Source organism: Myiozetetes cayanensis, unplaced genomic scaffold (assembly GCF_022539395.1).
Source record: "Myiozetetes cayanensis isolate MyiCay16 unplaced genomic scaffold, myiCay2020 scf16, whole genome shotgun sequence".
Classification (NCBI taxonomy): Eukaryota; Metazoa; Chordata; class Aves; order Passeriformes; family Tyrannidae; genus Myiozetetes; species Myiozetetes cayanensis.
Window position 1 is genome coordinate 16306614 of NW_026087270.1, and position 23224 is coordinate 16329837.

At 44.3% G+C, this 23224-nt stretch overlaps 1 protein-coding gene across 4 annotated transcripts in view; it reads left to right on the forward strand.

The window, feature by feature from the left end:
- RANBP10 (RAN binding protein 10) overlaps positions 1–23224 on the forward strand; it is a 57493-nt gene that overhangs the window by 3552 nt on the left and 30717 nt on the right. For all 4 annotated transcript variants that reach the window (XR_007628419.1, XM_050311166.1, XM_050311167.1 and 1 more), the window contains exon 3: positions 12107–12159. Coding sequence is in view for 3 of the 4 variants with exons in the window: in XM_050311166.1 (XP_050167123.1) it covers positions 12107–12159 (53 nt within the window). In the remaining variant the exon portion in view is untranslated. The remainder of the gene's footprint in view (positions 1–12106; positions 12160–23224) is intronic.

Below are 23224 nucleotides of genomic sequence, written 5' to 3' on the forward strand. Positions count from 1 at the left end.
TGGTTCTTATCCTCGAAGAGCAGAGGTGAATTTAGCTTGCAATCTCTAATTCCAGCCCTCCCCTCAGCTCCTTGTCTGTGCTGAGCACACAGGGAGTGGTCCCACAGCACTTTAGGATGACACACATCAGGTCTGTGGGGTTCTGCCTTTGCATTTGTCATCTGTCCCTGCTCCTTCCCTGGTGCTGACAGTCTGCTGCCCTGGCCTGTGGTGAGCTGGTTAAAGGAGATAACTCGTTTAAAGCTGGCCACATCAAAATAATTAGTGGTGATTTAATCTATTGACGTCACTGTCAGAAATTGCTTTTTTTTTTTTTTTTTTTTCTCTTTAAACTGGGGGCTCTTTTTCAGGGTTCTGCTCCCTGACATTAATTGAAGGGGAGTCAATAAAGGGATGGGCTGAGCTGGGAGAGGGAAGGGTTGGATTGCAGCAACCCCTCGTTTGGTTCCATTCAAAGTCTTGTTGAGCAGTTTTGTCTTAAGACTTGCTGGGTACTTAATTCCTGAGCCATTGTGTGCTTGTCTCCTGAGTGTTGTCAGCTGGAACAAAAGGACAAGAGGCAGTGGGTCACAAGTTGAGGCAAGGGAAATGCCAGCTGGACATAAGAAAGGATTTTTCCTCATGAAAATGGTTGTGCACCAGAACAGGATGCCTGGAGAGGCTTTGGCATCTCTGTCCTCAGATTTGCCTGGGGGAGCCCTCAACCTGCCTGGTGGAAGTTTCAGAGTTATTTATGCTTTGGGCAGAAGGAAGATCCCAAGGTCCCTTCCAGTCCATACCTCTCCAGGATTCTGTGGATGCTTCCAGCATTCCTGGGACGAGCAGATTGGCAGAAATGTCTGTGACTCTTCTCTTCCTGAGCTGCCACAAAGAACTCAGGCTTTTATCACCGTGGTGCTCACAGTTCAACCTTAGCTGTGTTTGAAGCACTGAACTCTTGTCCTCTCTCTCTCTTTCTCTCTCCAAAACGTGTTTGTGTTCGCTGGTGATTTGTCAGCACATCTCCCAGCCTCTGTTTCCCCATTAGACAATCTCTGCTTGGTAAACAGGAACAGGGAGAGAGACTCGTGGAGGGCAGGGCAGCCAACCCACAACTTGCAGGCTGTTGTGACTCAGAGGGACGAGTCATCTCCGCTGTCCCCTTTGTGCTGGGGCAAGGTGAGCTGGCTGGGGGTGACAGTGGCGTGTTCCTGACTGCCAGCTCAGCCTCTTGGCTCGCTTTTACCTCCCCAGCCACGTGCTGGGCTGTGCTGGAATGTGACTGGGGAGGAAATCCTGGAGGCCAACCCCCTAATGGTGCACAGGTTCTGGATTTTAGCAAAAGTCACCTGTCCTGCAGCCTCCTGTCCATCCCTGAGCTGCTCCTGGGACAGACAGCCCAAGTTTTCACCAGCACTCTGAGCCATCCCAGGGAGCTGCTGGAAGAGCCAGTCTGGCTTTTCTTCTGGCCAGGATGTTTCTGTGTGTGCCAGCACCGCTGACTGTGCAGTGAGCTGGATCATCTTCCTGCTGGATCAGCCCGTGATAAAGTGATTCCTGGGTGTTAAGTGGGGAAGAGGAGACCCAGAAGGGCAGGAGAAGGAGTGTTGGTATCCTTCTTCTTGCAGCACTGTTCCACAGTTGCTTTGAGCTGTGCAGGCTCTCAGAGATGTTGGCCAGCACTGGTGGAGGTCACAGGCAGTTTTCTGGGAGAGAGGGGAAGTAGTTCTTTGGGGAGAGTGGCTGAAGAGCTGATCTAGCCTAGTCCATACCATAGTTTATTTAAAATCTCCCTTCAGCTTCCCTACACAAGTGCACCATAACCCAGACTTAAAAATAGCTCCGTTTCTCTCCTGACTGAAAAAAAAAAAAGAAAAAAACAAAAAAAAAAAAAAGGAAAAATAAAGGTCAGATGTGCTGGTTGGTTCCCAGTCTGTACATTAGTAACAAGTCATCCACCCCTCTTCCCTGCTTTTACATTTCTCCTTGCCAACTTTCCATTTCTCCCCAGCATATGGGGAGTGTGATGGCTCCGTGGAAAGCCTCTTGCTCGTGTGCTCTGATGGTTTCCAGATGCTGACAGGGGGCTGTCCCTGGGCTGCTCTGAGGGCACTTGGCTGGTTGTGCTGTGGACACCTTGGAGTGTTGTTGTGCCTGTAGGGAAGGTGAAGGGATGTTCTGTGGGAACTGAGGGTTTCCAGTGTCTGCACGTGCTCTGTGATCCCTTATTTTGTTGCTGATAAGCCTGTAAATAATTGATTTCCTCCCCCCTCCCTCCTTTTTTTTTTTTTTTTTTTTTAATTTTTTTTTTCCATCCTGGTTTCCAAGAATCCAAAACCAGCACAGAGAGGGGGTTGTTCTTCTGTTGGCAGGTGTGTCTGCTTGTTTGAATTCCTGCTGCTCCACAGACCTTCATTTAAACAACCCAACACGTAAATAGATCCCCCAAGTAGATTCCATAAACAGTTCCTGCCTCGTTCCCATTTGCAGGCCAAGCCAGTCCTGCCTGCTCAGCTCCCAACTGACTGCACCTTGGTGCTCTCAGATGGAGAGAAACACTCATTTTCACCTCAACTGATGACATCTCATACAAGCTTTTATTTTTTTTTGGTGGTGTTCTGCTAAACTCTTGCAAAAGAGAGCAGCTTTTCGGTGTAAAGCAGTGGTGAGATTGGAATATCTGACCTGCAGCCGATAACTTCTTTCATTCCTCTTTTTTTTTTTAATCAGTGAAGTGGAAATTTAATTTTGTGGCACTATCATGGACCGTTGTAATGGTAGAATATCCTTTTGTCATTAAAATAATATGTGAAATTAGGAAATGAAATGGAAGTAGTGGTGGCAATGTGTGACTTTTTCACTTGTGTGACTGAAGTCTGAGATTTCCTGGATTTCAGGCTGGGATAACTTCTTTTTTTGGTTGGCTTTTTTTTTTTTTTAGTTCAGCTACGTGTAAAACTTTACAAGAAATTTCAGGCAGGGGTTATTTTTGTTATGTTGGGTTTTTTTCCCCCCCTCCTTCTGCTCTTTCTGAATATCTGTTACAGAAAAGGTAGGAATATGACAAAAGTAACCTCCAGCAAAATCAACATCTTTATATGTAAAACATTATCCTGCTTCAGTTCTTCAGAACACATCTGCAGTTAATAAATCAAATCATAGAATAATGGGAACTAATTATTTATGTGTTCTAGGCTTACAGATCTAAGGAATTATCTGTTCAATAATTAAATTGTATAAGCTGGAGAACTTCTATAGAAGGGAAACTTCTTTTCTTCACTTGTGAAGCTCAGGGATGATGAACTGCTAAAGGATTTTTCATCCACTGGGAAGCTTTGACTCATTTTCTTCAGCTCTGCCACTGAAGCTGAGTGGTGTTAATTGTGTTACATCAACTCTGCTGCCACATTAATTTCCTAAACTGCTTTTCCAGGAGTGGGGTTTGCACTGTACCTGTGGAATGAGGCTGGATCTCTTGTTTCCACACTGCAGTCTTCCTGCTTGTTTACAAGTTCTTTGTGTTGATGCTCTGCTCCACATCAGGCCTTTGTTCCTTGTTGTGGAGATGTCAGTAAAGATCTGTGAGTTCAGTGTGTGGTGCTTTCCCAGCTCTGACTCTCAGTCACTGTTTAAAGGGAAACTCTTCTTATTTCATCTCTCAAAACTCCGTGTGTTACTTTTTCTGTAACGTGTTTTCCACATAATTAAAAAAAAAAAGTTATTATGTAAATATTGCAGCTATTTCTGTCTGTAATTTCATTAATTACTGGCAGGTGAATCCTCATTTCATAAGAATTGTCACCATCTGAGCTTAAACAGAGCAAATTAACCTGTAAAGATGGGACAGTAAGAGAACCAGCTACCTGTTGGTGGAATGTTTCCTTCTGAGTTATGTTCTGAATTTATATTGTTCCCCTTGTTTTTAAGTGGAGAAAACAGTGGGACTCAAGCTGCTGTTTTCAGCTGATTGTTACAATGGACTGTACTCTAAGATCAGTCTCCAGAATGAAACTTGTTGTCCTTTTATGACTTTGCCTTCTTTTGGATGCCTTTCTGTTAGGTGTTTGTGGTAATTTTGGAGTCTTTCTTTCCTGTTTTCGAGGCTTTGTTTATGGCAGGATAAATCTCCTGTTGCCTAGACTGGCAGTCAAACAATCTTCACTCCATTCAGTCCTAAAAACTTGTTTAACTTCCCTGACGTATTTTCAGTGCATTTGGGAGTGAGGTTGGTTAAAGCAGCACGACAACCTGAACAAAAATCCCACTTATTCAGCTGGGTGTAACCAGAATAAATAATCAGAGAATGAGTATCAGTAATGCTTTGTGCTGTTCCCAGGCTGCAGGCACCACTGGGCACTGACATGGTTTGTGTGAACTTTGCTGGGTGTCAGCTGTCAGGAGTGGAAGAGCTGGAGTTGGAACCCTGAGTGGGTGGGACACCTTTGCTTCAGCTGCAGTTGGTTTTGAGCAGAGTTCTTTGCAGGGTTTGGGGATCCTGTTGGATGGGATGGTGCTCGGGGTAGCAGGTGGAGAAATGGGTTATTCTGGATTGCAGTGTGATTTTAGCCTGGTGGGACTTTTATTGTGCCTCTTCTTCCTTAAGTGGTGCTCAGGTCGAGTCTTCATCTCTGATCTGTATTTTCTGCCTGTCAATGTTCCTGCACACATTTTTAATCTCCAGCAGCAGCCCTTTCCCTTCCTGAAATGGGGGACAGATTTGGCCCTTCCTACAGCTGGCAGGTACCAGTTGAACGTGATCCTAAAATTGGAAGGGAGCTGGGAATCTGATACCTTGGTCTGTCAAAAATAGCTTTTCATTCTTCCTCTGTGCTTTTGTCACTCTTGACTCATAAACACCCTGAAAAGGTGTGTTATGTTACCAGGTTGACTCTAGAGATTATGAAGTAATTCCAAAATATTTATTGTTAGACTGAGCAATCAGAGACAGTTGGAATCCAGTATTTTGTGTGCCGTGGGTGATTTTTTTAAACAGATGTAACTTGTTTTTTTCACTGCCTTGTAACAGCGTTCCCCTTCCCCCACTGTAGCTGCAACAATGTGGTTTCAAGTGGTGAATTGATAGGGGTTATCATTTCTCACCACTCTTTAAACCTGGCATGAAGTCAGGGCCCACCTCAGACAAGAGTGATAGCTCAGAGCTTTGCAGGAGAGGCCGTGCAAGTCTCTAAAATGCCTCTAACTTAATAATTCTGCTTGTTTGTTTTAGACTGTGTGAGTCTAAAGAGTGGTGGGGTGCACGATAGCTGGGAGGGCAGGATTCCTCCCAGGTAGGATGTGGCTATTGGAAAAAATTGCAGGATACAGGAAGCCCTTGAATGCCAAACCTCTGGAAGAATGGGACATCCCTTGTTCGACTCATGGCTCGGCTGAGCCACGAAATAAAAAGCCAATCCCAGGAATTTCCACCGCGTGTTCGCGTTAATGGGAGGTCACAACTGAGCAGGGAACAAGTCACGGCCTACAAACCAAATTCCTCAACAGCTCTGGTTTAACTCTTCCAGTCTGGGCCTTGGTGCTTGTGGAGCATCCCTGCCAGTCTCTCCTTCCAGCTGTGCCGTGCCAGGATGGTACTGCCTCAGGAAAAAAGATTTCTAGGCTTGTGGCCATCACCCAAACAGTGCTAAACCACTCTATTTCCCCCCCACCACCTTTGTTTCCCTAACTTTCAGATGGGGTGAATTTTTTGTGCCATCAAGGTAAACCTCACAGCCACTTGAAAGCAGAATGGCATGGATTGTTTCACTGTTCTGACTTGGTACCTTTCAACAGGTTAAGCAATAAATACAAGGGGACCACACTGTTGTTCTTTTCCTGGCAGAGCCTTCATAAATCTGCCCTGCTGCTTGTCAGGATTAGCATTTGAGATGAGCACTCTCTCTCTAAGTTTATTGGAGAAACTCTTGTAGCTTTATGGGTAAAGAAATGCTTCCTTTTATTAAAAGTGCACTGCTCTGATCCAGTGAGGACCATGGACTTACTGCTTTCTTCCTCCTTCTGCCCTGCCTCTGTTTTGCTCATAACAACGCTTCCCAAAGTGCTGGGTGCTTTTCCAGGGAGCTGTTCTTTGCTCCTGGGATTCTTAAAACTGAATAATATATAATCCAGCTATACATGAGTTCTGTTTCTGTGCTCTGCTCTGCTCGACCCAACGAGCTCTTCATTCCCACCCTGGAAAAGCCAGACAGATGCAGATGCTGGAATTTCAGCGTGAGGTCCTCGCTGTCAAAGGGCAGGTCTGTTCTGAAGTTTCTCTGCTGGGCTCACAAGGATTTTTGTGAGTTGCTAACACAGAGTAGCTTTAGAGCAGGCAAAAAACCCCTCTTCTTACGTTGAGTTTTTGGCAGGCTCTCTGGGTGTCGTGTTTGTTCTGGAAAACTCAAAGAATTGCTGCTCACATGGGTGGATTCCCCTTCTGGGACAAACTAAACTCAGCCATCAGTGGCTCCTCTACTCATGTGACTCTGTTAGAACGGCCTCTTTAAGAGATCTCTGATTGAATTTAGGTCAGTCAAATATTGTCACTCCTGTGAAAGAACTTTTCTCATTATTTTTCAGATAATTTCTGCCCAGTGACAACATAGAATTCTTCCTGACTGACTCAGTGCATTTGAGATCTTTTCTACCTTTAAGGGTTACATTTTAAATTTCGAAGTACAGTCATCATTTTGGCTTCCCATCTCTTTTCCAGGGCAAGTCTTTTATTGAAAGAAGCAAAAAAAGAGTATGGTTTTTTTTTTTTTTTTTAAATGCAGCTTTGAAAACATCTGCTCTGCAGAATCCACCACACAAATTGTCTTAGGAGCCTGAAGTGAATTCTGTCCTGTTCAGGTGTGCTGGAGCAGCTACGTGTCGGTGTTTGCTGCTGAAGTGCCTGGGACTGGGGAGAGGAACTCAAAGCTTTGTCTTTCTGGAGCTTCATCTTCCATTGGTCACGCTGCTGGATGAGCCAGAGGGAAAAATCCTGGCAATCCTGGCGTGTGGAGACATCAGGGGTGGCCACCAAGGTCCTTCATTCTTCTGCTGTGGCCAAGGAGAGCCAGGGCAGGATGGAAGAGGCAGAGCTGAGGTTGTGGCTCATGGTTGATTTGAGTGTGGCTGATTTCAGTCACAATTCCAAAAGCACAACCAGTGTTGCCTGGGCAGGGCTGAGGTGCAGGAGGAGAAGTCTGGAAGAGTTTGGTGCTATGGTAACTGCTGGTGAGAGGGAACAAGGCTGTTCCCACTGAATCACTGGCATGTGTCTGGGTTTATTTTTGTCAGGCTGCTCTCTTTGGAACTGATCTCCTGATGCAGCATTTTTGAAGCTTATATGAAGTGTGGGGGGCAGTTCCAAGCATCCAGTGTTCACTGCTGAGAAGGTGGGTTTAGGAGGTCACTTTTGCCTGGCTTTAGTCAAGGTGTGTATCTTTATATGCATCCATCCCTGCCTGTGATGGATAATGGATATAAATGTGTGATTACCCCAATCCCCCCAAAAAAGACATCCCTGTGCATCCTGTTCTGCAAGAGACCCTTTGAATCCCTCAAAAAGGGGGTTCCACACCTGAAACCTCCCAAACCAGGGGTGATAGAGCAGGGACAGACTATTGAGATTGATGTTGAATGATATTGAATATCATAATTGATTAATTTAAAAAAAAAAAACACCAAACAAACCAGGCAGTAATTTGCTCTTGATGATGCCCACAAATACTGTTTAACTAGTTTGGAATTGTTGCATACACAAAACTGGTTTGGAGCATTTGGAGTCGAGCAAGTGAGAAGCTGTTCTGCTCCAAGGAGTTCAGAAAGCAGCTGGTGCTTTTGGGAGTGGGGGAGTTGAAGATGAGTTGGTTTTTTTTCTCCTCCCAGTTTTCAAGAGAACAGAGTGATTTTTTTTTTTTTTTTAGTCTGAGGCTTTGTAGATCTCAAAGATCCGTTTCATCCATTACTTCTGATACATAAATTGATAGGTGGGAAAAGCAAAATAGCACCTTCTAAAATAATAACCAGCAGCCAAGTCTGTGACAATTTGTGGATATAAACTGTGGAGTTGAAACCCAGCACAGTGAGAGTCTTTATTTTAGGTTCCCTGCAAATTCTCTGTACAGTTCTACAGCCCTTATGTTCTTATTTTAAAGTTCATCTTGAGCTTTAAATGGGAGCATAAGTTGAAAAGCAAAAAAAATTGTGAACCAGGAAGGCTTGTGGTCGTGTTCTTGTTTTTTTTTTAGTGACACACTTCCATGGTGTTGTGTATCTAGGTTAAAGTGTAACCTTAAATTTAGAATTTGTGGAGTTGTAGTACTTGCTTTTTATAAAACTACAAGGTTCCAGCTCTACTTTAAAGCTGTGTTGTCTCAAAATGGAAAGATACTATTTATGAGTTTTGCCCTTGGTGATGTGTGTGGGATTTCCTGCTGTACACACAAAAGAGGGAGGACGAATCTGCATAGAAAATAATGAAGTTAAGCAGGATAAGCTGAAAGTGAGGTGGGAGGTGACCTATTTTATCCAAGTTTGACAATTGGGTTATTTCCTCTAATTTCTAATACTTTCCTTGGCGTTGCCACCCAGGGACGGGGGCAGAAGGGCAGTGCCAGGACCTAGCACTCTGGTGGTGTTGCCTTCATGTTGTGTTCAGGCTTTGAATCACAGCTCCCTTGAGGCTTGAACAGTTGGAAGAGGTGACACTTTCCACTGTCACTGCTCTCTGAAGCAACGTAGAACCTGAATTCAGTTCTGGCTGTGGATGGGATCTGACTGCTCCCACGTGTCATTGGGGAAAAAAACCATGGCAAAACTCAACTCACCAGGTGGAAGGGAAAACAGTGTGGCAGCAGAGGGTTCCAGACTCAGTAGGAATAAGAACTCTCTCTTATCTGCCAGGAATGGGGGTTCCATGTTGTGCCTGGAAGGCCAGAGCCAAATCCCCAAAATCGAGTTTATTATAGGTGTGTGTCGTGTGACTGTGCGAGCCTGAATTTTTAGATGCCGTAAATGACTGCTGTGGAGAGACTCTCATGAGTCAGGGAGCTCATGAGGAAGGAGGTAACTTCTGACTCCTGCTCTGAGCAGTGCAAAAAAACGCTGACAAGAAATGAGTGTTTAGAAGTTGCTCCCCTGCACTGAACGTGATCGCTCGTGTTTGGTGTCCCCTGAGGGGTGCTCTAAAAGCCCCCCAGACCCTACCACTTCAGTGTTCATCCAAAAAAACCACCACCCAGCAACAAAAAAAATCCAGAAAACAAACCTTATAGATTGAAGAAGCTTGTTTAAGAATAGTTATTAAAATTGGAAAGGTTAAATGCTGTGAGACTGTTTAAGATGTATTGGAGGATCAGAGGAAAGTGTGTGAACTGTTGGAGAGACTCAAAATGAGCTGACAGGGGACAGAATTAGACATGGAGGTGAGGGGTGAGAGGTGATAGGGATACACACTCCAAAAGCTGACATTTTATTTGATGAGAAAAATGGAAAGAACAAACTTCTAAGCTTGAAAAAACCAATAAAGTTGACCAGGATGAGTTGAGGGACATCTGGCTGGAGGTCTAAAATGTTAAAGGAGTACTTTTCCCTCCCAGAACAATCAGGGATGGGGGAAGCAAGAGGAGAGTCTTGTCAGAAGAAGAGGCAATGAGGAGAGCTTTTTATGGAGGGTCTGAGGAGGTAGAAGTGTTTAGAGGCTCACAGATGCCAGTCTCTTGCTTTTAAAGGATTATCCTCCTCAAGTAAGAGTTAATACAGCAATGACAGTGTCATTTGTCAACAAGACACATGCCAGCCTTTGTTTTTGAATGATAATCTGGTTCCTGTTGAAGGATTGATACAACAACAATCTTATTTATTCACAAAGCCCAGGAACAACAAATCATCGGGGTTATCTGCTCTTCATTCAAGGGTTCTAAAGAATGAAATAGCTGAGCTGTTGAGTGTGGAGTGCGATGTTTAAAAAGTCTTGATTGCAGAGATGTGTGTGTATATTTTTTTTTATCCAAGGGATTGAAAGGAATGAGATCACAGAGTACTTGTTCCAAAGTCTCTTCCATCCTTCAGATCAGAGCAGGACCTTCCTCGTTGCTTTTCTTACGAGGTTCAGGAGCTGAATGCCTAATGCCTAAATGCTAAGAGTTCAGGGTTGTGCTGTAGGTCAGGAACCAGCCTTTCCTGGATGATGTCATCTCCTTGACCACCAGGCTGGGTTCAGGTGGTGTGATCAGACAGGACTCGTGGTGGCCGTGTGGGCCTCAGGAAGTTCCGGGTCGATGCCCTGCCAGGAGTTTGCTGCCTGTTCTCTCTCTCCGTTGGTCTGAGGAGGAAGGGTCTGGATCCTCAGGGAGCTGGAGCACTTCAGAAAGTAGAGCACGTGTTTAAAAGAAGGGATTTGACTTATTTTAAGGCGCTGTAGAACTGGGTCTCGGGGATTTGAGATGCAGAAGGTCGCGCTGCCGAGACGTGGAGGGTACAAGAAAGACAAAGTTGGCCCCTCCTCTCATGGGTAACAGGTGATAGGACAAGAGGAAACAGCCAGAAGTTGTGCCAGGGGAGGTTTAGGTTGGATATTAGGAATAATTTCTTCCTGGAAAGGCTTGTCAAGCAGTGGTAGAGGCTGCTTAGGGAAGGGAGGAGTCACCATCCCTGGAGCTGTGGCACTTGGGGACGTGGTTTAGTGGTGGGATTGGCAGTCTTTGGGCCATAGTTGGGCTAGATGATCTTAAAGGTATTTTCTCACCAAATAAAATTCTATTTTGTGCTATTAAAGAGATCACAGGTGAAGATTTGATAACCTTGTAGGTCTCTGAGGATTAACATTTCCGTGTAAACAAGAAAACAAAATGGGTTATTACCATTTCCATGTGGCGGTGACAGTGACTGAGGTAACCTGAAAATATGGAATTGTGTTGGAAACAAACTGAGCAGGGCAGCTGTGGTTCCAGGGGATATTAAAACAATTACAGAGCCATGCAAGAAGAAACAAAATGGGTGTGTGCAGTGAGGAGGAGGAGACTTTGTGAAGGCTGGCTGTGCTTTGCTACCCTGCTTGGATAGGTATAAGGTGGTTATCATGGGGGCAGAATAAACAATCCAAACTTGACAGAGAAAATGCTCTCTGAGCTGCCTCTTGGAGTGCAGGGACAAGTTGTGTCCCAGTTCCATGGAAAAATCATCCCAGTTCTCATCGGCGGTAAAATATAAATGTGATAACGGAGGAGGGGGAGGGATGGAAACCAAAATGGACAGCACTGTTATGGTGGTGTCTGTAATAATCACCGTGGGTTTGTGTGGTGAGCGATGCTGGTGCTTCCCAAGGAGGTCACAGAGCTGGAAGTGCAGCAGGAGGGTTCAGGGGCAGGATGAGCAGCTGAGGAGTCTGTGATGAGTTAACCTCCCTGAGAGGGAGCAGGGTGTGAGTGAGGACTTGAAAATCCTTGAGAAAGTTGACAGGGAAATGCTTTTTCCTCTCTCTCCCAATTCTGAAAATGCAAGTACCAAGCAAAACCAGCTCGGGCAGGAGTCGAATGGGGGGAGCTGCAGGAAGCTGCCTTTTCAAAGAGGTTACAAAGGTTCACAGAGTGGTCAGATTAGGATGAAAATCTAATCTGACAGGGTGTGAAATACAGAAGGAGCACCTTTTGCTTAGGAAATGATGTAGAACACGTGCTGACCAATGAAAGAGTGTTCCTGGAAAGTACAACTGTTTGCTCTGTCCTGGGCATCCACTACCAGCTGTTCCTGGGCACAATCCCTCAGGATGGAGAGGCCTCTGTTCTCACATATCTGCCCTTATGTGTTTATTTTACTCTCATGTAATGTAAAAATAACTGTATAAATAGTTTTTCTGATATATGGGTAAAAACCCCTCACAAATACCAAGCCAGAAATTAAATTGCTGACTGTTTTCCAGTCCTTCTCCTACCAATTAAGAGCTAAAGAGTAGCTGTAGTCAAAAAGCACTGACATTATATCTTGGATTCAGCAAAGGACTTGAGTAATGGAAAATCTTCAGTGATTTTGCCATTCTTAAATAATTTGTGTGTGGGTTGGGTTTATTTTACTGCAGGAAATCTCGTGGCCTTGGCCATTTGGTGCTTGACTGATATTTTGTTTGGTTTTTTTTTTTTTGAAGGTACATGGGAATAGGACTTTCTGCCCAAGGGGTCAACATGAACAGGCTTCCTGGTAAGTCACTGTTCAGGTTTGTTTTGGCTTAACAGGCTGTGTTAAATGTCCATTTGACATAAAGATTTTGATTTATATATGTATGAAGTAGTGAATGTGTGTTTCTGTTAATAAAATGGCAGGACTATAATTGTCTTATGTCTGGAATTTTAAAACTGTTGAGTGTTATCCTAAACTGACTTAGTGATATTGTCAATGCAGCCATGATGATTTTAACAGATCATAGAAATTAATACTAAACTAATAAGTAATGAGTAAGATGAGAAGCTTTCAGACAGGCAGACTCTTCTTTCCATCTGAAAGTAACTAGGAAAACAATTTTGCATTTAATCTGTGTATTCCACTTGACAAATTTACAGGAAAGAATCTGAAAATGACAGGAAAATTATCCCATTGTATTGTCTCTCTTCTTTGCCTCTTCCCAAAGTACAAAAATATGATGGAATGGTATTTCCAGTTAATACTACTACTTCTTTTGTTTGAAATGTGTGTTTTTAGGTTAGCCTCTAAGTTGGTTAAGTAGCTGCTTTTTAAAAAGAAATAATTGGTAATCTTTCTTTAACAATTTATTGTGTAAAATTATAATTTCTAAATGTGTATTGACTGTAGCAGGAATTCTTCCAGCTGTGTTTGAAACTGGAAGTTTGTGTTTGGTAGAAATGTTCTTGGAATGCCAGAAAGAATGACAGCTGGTTCCCAGGGGTGGGAGCTTTTTTATTTTTTTATTTTTTTTTTTTTTTGGCCTTGGGTGTTACTTCTTGTGGAGTTGTTTTAAAGCTGAAATCTCTGTTCGACCCTTGTTCTGCATCTTGGAGATGTTTTGTGAATGTCCTAACAAAAGGCAGGTGTGATGGCTGCCTTGGGGGGAAATGGTTTCAGTGGCACCTGTGCTTGAAAGGATTTGTGTCTTGTTGCAGAGTGTGTCTGTTAATGATTGTTATGACAACTGCAGTGTGCTCACATCAGAGGGGGAATTAAGGTCACGGGGCATTGTCCACTGGGAACTAGACCAGGGAAGGGGGAGAGCAGGACACTGCCAGTTGTCTGCAGTGATAGCTGGTTGCAAAAAGGTAGGAAATGTCAGATTTAGAAGTCTCTTTTCAGTCCTGCTCTCTCTGCACCTCTTTTCCTCCCATCCATCTGCTGCAAGTGGGTTGTGTGCCGTGCCCAACACAGAGCATGAGTCAAGTCCCATCACCTCTTCCCTTGTAGGGGGTTGGCTGCTTGGAAAAGGGGTGCTTTGGCCATTAAGGGACCGTGCTGTGGTCCAGGAAATGGCTCTCTGGTGTGTGTAATGGAAAGATGGGTGGGATTGCCTTGCAGACTTGGCCTGCAGATGGTTGGATTGTGCTTAACCTGGGCCTGTCCTGGGGTTGTAACATTTACATGTACAACACGGTTGAACACTAACCTGAGATGGTGGGTACTGAGTGTCTGTGGTGTGCTGGCCTGAAATTCAACAGCCAATGCCATTGCTTCTTCTGTTTTTCTTTTAAAAATAGCCAAACTGTTCTGATAAATGGCTTTAAAGCCACGGGCAGTGTTCTGTGACCAGTTTGAGTCAAAGGGCCTGTGCACTGCTATTATTTCTAGAGTGCATGTGGCGAACATGGAATCCTTTTCTCTCAGTGAAATAAAGCATGAAGTGAACTTGAAACTTGAGATAGTGCTTGTTTAGCAATGAATTGTACAAATGTGATCCCATGAACCTGTTGTTTGTTTGATCACATGCAGATTGTGCTGCCAAGAGTCAGAGTTAGGTCGATCTCCCCTCAGCTGTGTAAGATTGAGTGCCTGGCTCTGCATTACAGCTCAGTAATTATCTTCCTGGCTTTTGGAGAATGAGTCTGATTTTTTTTTAATTATTTTTTTTAATATATTGTTCAAGTAACTGAAGTGAGAAACACATTTCCAAGCTTAACTGTTATCAGGTCCTTCACAGAACAGAGTGAGTGAGAACTCACAAAGAAGTGACAGACTTTGGAGTCTTGACTTGGCTTCGTGTCAGAGTTGTAATTTTAACTTTTTGTGACCTGAAACCCTGCCAGGTTTGTCTCCTTAGACCCTTTCTAAGTCACTTCTGCTGTAACAGATTGATTTTCACTCAGCGTGCTGCCAGGGCAGTGTGGAACCACTACAAGCAGTGGCTTGGGAGCCCAAAGCCTGGTACAGGAGCCAAAGTTTGTCCCTCTCTTGTTCCCACTTTCAGTGGCACCCTGGCAGTCCTAATTCAAAGAATAATCTTGCTGCTGGGTTCTGTCTCAAACTCCTTTTGCCCCCCCCGAGGACAAACACTTTGGCCGTATCCAGTTCCAAGTCAGGTCATTTGTGCTTTGTGCCAAATTTATTTTGGCTTCAGCCCAGCTGGGTGCTGGTGGGGGTAGTGCTGAGTTTTCTCTGAAGGTTACAAGTGTGACTGGAGCAGGCTGAGCATTCCCTTAAACTGTCCCTCTCTGTTTTGGGAATAGAGAGTGCTTTGAGCTGGGGAGTTCCCTGGCCATGTTTGACTCCAGGGTTCTGCAGGCTGTGCTTTGAAATTCGACCAGCAGCTCTGACATGATTGGGGCATTTTTATTGAAGTGCTGACTTTTCTGAGCCTGACATATCTTGATGATTTTTAAGGAAGACAACACTTACTAATAAACATTCTGCCTTACACTAGTGGCTTTTATTGAAATGTCTGCTCATTTCTTTCCCCAGATACAACTTTTTTTTGCAGGTACTCAGCATTTTGGTGTTTGAGGATGAAGTTACATGTTGCAGCTGAACTGATCTAACTCAGGGTCATCAAAGGAGAGAAACCTGACCCTTCCCTCCCCCCTACCCCATCTGCACAGTCCCTTCTTCCCTTGGGCCCTGGCATTTGTCCCCTCCTTGGCCAGAGGGAGCTTTCAGGCCACACAGGAGCCTGCCTGCTTTTCTGCTGGCTTGGGGTTGTTGTGATGGGGTGGTTCCTTTACCTTTGCATCCCACATTCTAACATCTCAATGTCCTTTTTTTAAAGATTGTTATTATTTTTGCTATTTAGCCCTCAATCCAGTAAGTTTTTCTGAGCCCAGCTGAAAATGTGTTGGTGTTTTGGTGCAGGTTTCACTCAACCTTCCTAAACCAGAGAAGATGAGTGTCCTGTCTTTAATGTGGATGAGATGTGCACGCTGGAGATGATTCTCCCCGGCCTGTGATGTTGTTCTGTGTTGGGTTCAAGCCCTTCATGCTGTTGAGAAATAACATTTAATTTGTTCAAGCTCTTCGAGGGGAGCCCAGCAGGAACACACAGCCAGGCAGAAAGGGAAGGTGGGATGATTTTTTCTTGTCTTAATTCAAGCAAGGTCTTAATTCAACCTAAGATGTTGTGAAACCACACCCTTAGGCATACCCTGCTTCAGTTTCTCAAACAGCATAGATAGGATCTGCCCAATCACTTTGGGAGACTTTAAACACCCTCTGGTTAATAACTGACTTGCCCTGCTGGGCAGCATTGCACATGCTGAAGGGAGTGCCAGCTTTCACTCACCACTCTTTGGTTTTCAGAAAACCTTGGTGGTTGTTTCGGCTTACTTTTCAAACAAAAAAGATACTGTGTGGCCTTATCACCCTCTACCTGCTTCAAACTCTGGGCTAAAAGAACGAGCTTTGGAACTCCCAAGTTGGAAGGGACCCACAAGGATCACTGAGTCCAATTCCTGGCCCTGCACAAATAAAATTCTCATGGGAAGATATTATTCCTCATCAGAGTTGGGGATAGGTTTCTGCAGAGCCTCTCTCCTCAGATTTTCAAACTTCAGGTGGGCAAGGCTCTTGGCAACCTGGTCTGGCTAAACACCTCCAGATGTTCTTTCTAGCCCGTTTTGCTTTGTTTTTTGTGGTTTTTGTGTTCTCTTTTCTTTCCTGTGATTGCCAGGGAATCTCTATTTCAAATACATTTAAAGAAGTTTTCAGCTTATGCTTTGGGTTGTCCCTTCCTGGTGTTTGGGTTGTCATTTCCACTGACAAATGAAGGACCTGTGCTAAAGGGCTTAGTCCCAGTGGTAAATGTAATAATTACAGAAGATGAGACCTCACCAAATCATCTGATCTGAAGTGAATTCAATTATGCATCAGTCCTGCCTGACAGGTGTGTGTCTAAACCAGTCTTTCATTATTCTTCTGGCTACTTCTTCCAACACCGTCCTTGTATTGGAAACTTTTCCTGGTGACTAAGCTGAATATCCCATGTGGTCTAAGGCCTTTACTCCTGGATCACGGGGAGGTGGAGAATAATTAATTTCTTTCCTCTTTGTAGCTGTACACATGGAAACCTCTGTCACTGCTTTGTGCTCTTCTCTCCAGATCAAACATCCCTGGCTCTTCACCCTGTCCCTGGTTGTCATGTTTTCTTGATTTGTGGCAAGTTTTGTAGAGCTTTTGCGAACATTTAACCCCTGGATGCATCACAAGCACCAATATCTTACTGCTTATAGTAAAAGAAAAATTAAAATGCAGAGCAAGTCCAGGAAAGTGACTCTTATCCCATCCTGCAGACAAGGGCAAAGGAAAATCCTTGCCAAGCTTTCACAATTCCGAAGGTTTAAGCAGGAAAGGGAGGAGGGGAAGAAGCTATAGACACCTCCAATTTGCCTCCCCCTTGCCCCCAGTTTTGTTTTTAGTGTTGCTGTGGTTCTTCATGGAGAACTTGAGACCACTGAGGTTTCTCGTTAAACCCCTCAAAATTGTTCAAGAATGACTGAAGGAAGCCTTGTGATTTCTTAGAAGGAGTCTGAGTACTTGCTCTTACTGTTTTACTTGTATATTTGATTCATCATTGAAAACCTTTCCTGGCAGTTTGGATCTGTTAACGTTACTTCTGCTAGACTGGTAATGGCAACACCATCTGTAATCCATCTCTGCTTGCCACTCCATGTTTAAACCTTTCCTCTGCTGGCCAGGAGGAGATTTGACTTGTCAGGAATTGAATTTTATTTTATTTTATTTGTGCAGTGAGTATAACCCAGATTGAATAGTACCCAGATCCTCACATGGGCAAGGAAATGCATAAATCACTTATTTAGTACCTGCATAAATTATAGACCATGGCAATTTTTGTGGGTTAGCATAGGGTTAAAATTTACTTTTTTTCAAATAAAAAAATAAGCAAATGTGCATGATGATGATGATGAGTTACAGGAACACCTCCAGGTGTTAGCTGCACATGCAGTGAGTCCTTCAGCTGGCTGTGCCAGTTCCTATCCACAAACTCGCTGACGCTTCTGGTACCCTCTAATTGATCCTATCAAACCAGTTTGTGGGGCTGCAGATGAACTGGGTCACGTAATTGGGTTCATAATAATGGGTGGGGGGCACTGGGTGATTTTGGGGTTGTTATTAACTGGGATCTGGTCGCTTGGCCTGGTTCATCACTCGGGTAGTGCAGGTTGAAACAGCTCCTTTGTGGAACTCCATCCTCTGGAAATGCCTGGGTGCCAGTGGGACACTCCTAGGTGAGCTGAGGTTATTTTTTATAGAAACAGGTATTGCTCTCACCTAAGATTTGTGCTGAAAACCTTGGTTAAAGACCAAACATCCCCTCCAGTTAACAGTTATCCTGGTCATGGAGACATTTTTGTGAAGGATCATCTTTCCAGGGCATGCTGGGCTCAGGGTAACTTGCCTGGCTGCGTCTCCCTAAACTTTTATTTGTCTCTGCTGCTGATGACTGGTTACCTTTTATTGTGGTGATGACTCAGGTGATATTTGAACTCGACTGGATTATTTTTTGCACCCAATTTTGTTTCATTCAGTCACACAGTAAAAACAGATGTCAGTGAAAGCATGTGCTTGTTTTGCTCAGTACATTATAGTTCAGATGAGCAAGGGACTGGAGGATGGTGAAGTTGTGCTACCCTTGTTTCTTCTAAACTAAACTGAACTGAAAGATGCACTCCAGGAGCTCTCCAGCCACTCACAGGACAAGGCTAAGTAATACAGGCTGCACAGCCCTATTGGAAAAATAAATATTAAAAAATTAAAGCATCTCCTACTGAAGGAAGTGTCCTGAAATTGTTCTTGAATCTGCTCTTACTGTGCTGCATCATCTGCTATTTTCAAAGTAGCTTTTGATTTTTTTTTTTTTTTAAGTTAAAATGAAGGTCACACTGAAGAAATTCATAAGAAATTTGGGCTTCCTGTAATAAAACAAAAGGATTTCCTTTGAGCTTAAGCTTTCACATATTTTTAGTATAAGATTTTTCCCCATATGGAATCAATCTCGTGTCCAGTGTATGTAAAATATCTTTGTAGGAAAGTAATCTGAGAGACCCTTAATTTCTTTTCATTCTGAGCATACACAGTTCATTCAGTGTTTCTTTTTTCATCCTCACTCTCAACTCTATGTGCATATGTGTTCTATATGTATATTTTAAATGCACTGTGGCTGCCCTGCTGCATCTGTGTTGGAAAATCATGATCTCTGAGTTCCTCTGGCATTACTTAACTCACTCTCATCATGTTTTCTACTCCTGCTTCTACTCTCTGCAGATCAGTAAAGACCTTTTAAAACTGTTTTAAAATTTTAAAATTAAAGTTTAAACCCAATTTTTTTAATTAAAATTTTTAAATTATATTTATTTAAAAACTAATTCTATATACCTTTGTGACTCATGTGGTTTATGGTTGACCTGTCCACTACCAATCAAGCCCTGCTAAGCTCTGTTTTCTCATCCCATGTCAGCTTTCTCCTTTTTCAGTCAGTTTTTTCAGTTTATGTGCTGAGTTTGCCTGAACTTGTATGAAAATTCCAGCTGAAATATTGAAACAGGTTTGTTGCGTGTGCTGTGAATTAATTTGTATCCCATCTTCGGCCCCCAGAAGAACTGGAAGCTCATTCTTTCACATTCTTCAGGTTTTTCACATGTCATCAGTGGGCTTTCTGACAAAGTTTGGGTTTAAAAGCTCTAAATTTTGAAGGTATCTGAAGTCAAACCTTACTGGTGTGTGATTAAAAGAATTAATTGGGTGGGCTGTCTGTGGGTGCACTGTGATGTGGGAGGGGTGGATTCTGGGCTGAATTTGTGTACCAGGATGGCTGGGATGGCTCTGGTATAAAATACACCTTGATTTCTGGGAATTGGTGTTCTGGATAACCCGAATCCAGGTCAGTCCATTCTTCAATTCACCCTGGTGTGGTGGCTGCCAAGGCCTCTGTCCCCACCGTGCTCTGCCTTAGGTGTGTCCCCCTGAGGAGTTTATCGTGCCCAGAGCTGGGCACAGCTTGGTTAGCTGGGATGTGTTTAAAACACCAACCTTCTGCTCAGGGCTGATACTGCCTGAGCTGCCACAGCCCGGGGCAGTGGGACAGATGTGTTATTTCCCTGCGTGATACGTGCTCAGGAGTGACACCAGAGAGGTCAGACCTGGTGCTATCAGAGCTGGAGAGTAACCAAACCAGCTCCTGAACCACAGGATTGGGGTTAACTTTAATCTTGTGTTTTATTCATGGCTATTTATGTGAAAATTAGAATTTTATGAAGTGAAAATTCCTGCCTTTTCCCCCCCTTCCAACAGATTTCAGTTCACATGTATGTTTGTGTGGATTGTGTTGGTTGTCCTGTCCGAAGCTGGAAAAACTGCTGCCAGCCATTTGGGTTGGGTTTTTAGGGATGCATTGGTTTTCTGTTCTTTTTTGTTTGTTTGTTTCTCTTGGCCTTTTCGATTAGGCTGGCTTTGGGCACCCAGACTTCAGCTTTGAATGGAGGAAGCAGACTGAGGCTCCAGCTGAGCTCTCTGTAGCCACGCTTCACCCTGGAGTATTTGGGAAAGTGCTTTTGCCACATCATTCAAGCTGAAATTAGTATTTCAAGGCAGTAACCTTGGCCTTGGAAAATTCATCAAAGAAAGTCTTTGCACTGGCTTTTAAGTGCTCAGGCACCAGTGTGGGTAAGTGCTTCTTAGTCAAGAGTTATTGGCTGTGCTTCGCTTGCCTGTGCCCTGATTTCTGTGCCACCTCTCCTTCGGAGATGGGCAGGCCCCTTGTAGAGGTTCTGCACGTTCCCAGAAATGTAGGATACTTCTGGAGCCCGGTTTTGTGTGGGGCTTGCTGTCACCCAGCAGGTTGTGTTGGTTTTGTGCCCCGTGCAAACAGTTCCCAGAGCTGCACGGTGGGGTTTGCGGTTTGGCCTTCACCAGTGCCACGGGCTGCACCTCCAGCTGGAGCACAGATGAGGGACAATCCAGGTAGTCTTAGTGACACCTAAGAGCTGACTGGCACTTCACAGACCCTAGTTTAGCTGTTCAGCACGACTTGTAATCACAGCACTGCTTGTTTTTCAGATTAGAGCCAATTCTTTAATGTACCTGTTACTGGAGCCTTTTGGATAAAGGTAACGTCAACACAAAGCTCAGTTTCACTACAACTCAAGCTGATGGATACCAGCTGTTTTACTGATAGATAAATATGATCCTCTTCAGAAAAAGCTGTTGCCTCACTTCACTTGCTGTGGGAATAAGGAACCTCAGTTTAGAATCTAGAAGGCCTTGATGCAACCTCTTACCATCATAAGATGTGCTTCTTCTGGAAGACTTCTTTCTCTCCAAAAGGTCTTGTGTTTAGATAACTTTATTGTTTTCTTAGCTCACTAAATACCATTTTAGGGATTGTTTTTAATGGTAGCTGGATTCAAGCCCCCTGCATTCCACAGTGAACTCTAGCATTGCTTTTGGCTGAGTCACTGAGCTGCTCTGCCTCCATGTCTCTGTGAGATGACTCTTTGCCCATTACCCTGCAAGATTTTGCTGGAAGTGTCTTAATATTTTATAGAGGCGTTCTTGCCCATCAGCTGAAAGTTGAAAAGTTGGCCTGTACGTGACCATGTGAATTATTTAGTGTGATGAGATTGGCAGCCTTTGCTTCTGACGAGTTCTTTACCCCTTCCACATAATGGTTAAATAGCAGAACTCATCAGCAGACTCTTTTTTTCCGTCCCTGTCCCGCGTTGTTCTGCACCCCTGCTCTGCTCCCCACCCCCTCCAGTGTGGTGTGTCAGGGAACAGAATGGAGAGAACAGTGCAGTGGTGACCTGATCATGCTAGAGAGCTTTGCCTTTGTTGATGGAACCAGCCTGTTCTGTGGCTGTGCTTTAACGTGGTGTGCACTTTTACAGGGCTTGGAGCACATCTTGACCTCTCTGGTTTAGGGAAGACCAGGTCATGTTCTGATTTTGGCAGGAGAGAGACCCATCAGCCTTTCAAGTTAGAAATTCATTATTTCTAACTTTATTCATTCAAGGAAGTAGAATTTTGATCTTGATTGCTGTATTCTGTGGTGAGGTACGTGCTAAGTAGTAGTGAAGTGGATTCATTAACGCATCTCTGGGGCTGGTGGAACAGACCTTTCCTGTTGAAAAGGCATTGCCTGTGTTGCAGCCATCCAGAGCCTTCTGGTTTTGTTTTTTTTCTCTTTATGAGTCAATGGGTAGTGTCAGTTAATATAATTGTGTAGACTGTGGTTTGCTGTTGTTTTGAAGGCTAGTTAGCATGCAGTGGCTGGCAAATGGTAGGACTTGCTGATCTGGTCTAAAAATCACCTTGCCATGTCAATACTGTTAGAAAGGGAATTTTGAAGTGCTACTTGCTGGTTGTAGTCTGTGTGAGGGATCAGGCAGTGCTTGTTAGCACTTGGATTCTGCCTGATCTCCCAAACTCTTGCAGGCTTTTTTAGCTGTCTTTCTTGGAGTCTTTTTGGTCTTTGGGTCATGGTGTCCTTTTCTTCCTGCTCTCTGTTAGTATGAGAGAGATACTGTGATTCCTTTTTATCTTTGTCTTTTTTTTTTCCCTCTTCTGTGGATTCTTGCCACACACACAGTCTTGCTGTGAGGATTTGATCTGAGCTTTGTGTCTTTTACAGTTGCAAGGACTCTGCTGAAAAACATGGAATAGCTTCTGAGCCAGAGCTACAGCCAGGCCTGCCAAGGGTCCTGCACTCTCTGATTGGGATCATCTGCTGTGGCTCTGCAGGGGCCAGACTGAATCTGCTTGATCTGCTGGGAGCTGGGGTGAGAGGGAGGCCAGGAACAGCATTCCCTCCCTGGCATGAGTGCAGTGGTGTGGGGCACTGCACCAGGGCCTTGGAGAGAATTCCACGTAATTCTGCCAAGATATGGGACCTGAACCCATCCAGCCCTTACTTTAGGAAGTCTGTGCTCCATGGGATGGAGTGGTTTTGTACATGCACTGATTCTGGAGTGCAGGGTTTGGCCTTCTACTGAATTGAGAGTTATTTTGCCACCTTATAGAAGAAGCTGTTACAAGAAAGGAAAGTTTGAGATGTTACTTGCTAGGGCTTCCTCACATCCTGGTGTCCCTGGGTAAGTGGGGTTTAGGGGCTTTTTTTTTTTTTTTTTTTTTTTTTACCCTTGACATGTTCTGGGCAGATGTCCAAGGCCTTGAAGTGCTGCCAGGAAGATGCTGTAATGTGTTAAGCACGCTGTTCCCTGGGCCTATTCCTGTCCTGCAGCTGGTGTTGGGACTGTACCTAGACAGTTGTTCCATGCCAGGACCTGCCTACCCTGTCCCTACCACACCAAATCTATAGCATAGGTTGCTGTGGCCAGTGAACAGCTATTTTTGTAGGTTTATTGTGGAAGCAGAAAGATGTATTGCAGCACTAATAGTTGATTTGATTCTGATCCATAGTTGAATAAAGAAAAACCAGGCGACCTCCTTGCTCTCACCCAAACATCTGATGCGTCTGCAGCTTCATAGGGGCTAAAGATGATGGCACTTCATATGGTTTGGCAGAAATGCTCCAAAACTGAAGGACAGCTGAGGTGCTGCAGCTCCCCAGATGCTTCTTGAGGCAACAGACTTCTCATGACCAGGCATTTGGCTTCTGAGGCCGTGGGAGCACCAGGTCTTGCTCAGCCTTCCCCTCACTGGGGAAAGGCCTGTGCTGGCTGTGCTGGGCTGGTGTGCACCAGAGGCACAGCCACTTGTAGAGCCAAATCCATTGGAAGCTGATGGAGCAGTCAACAGAGGGTGGTTCTACTTCTGCTGTGGTAATGGCTTCTGCCTCACAGTTATTTTTGTCCTGTCC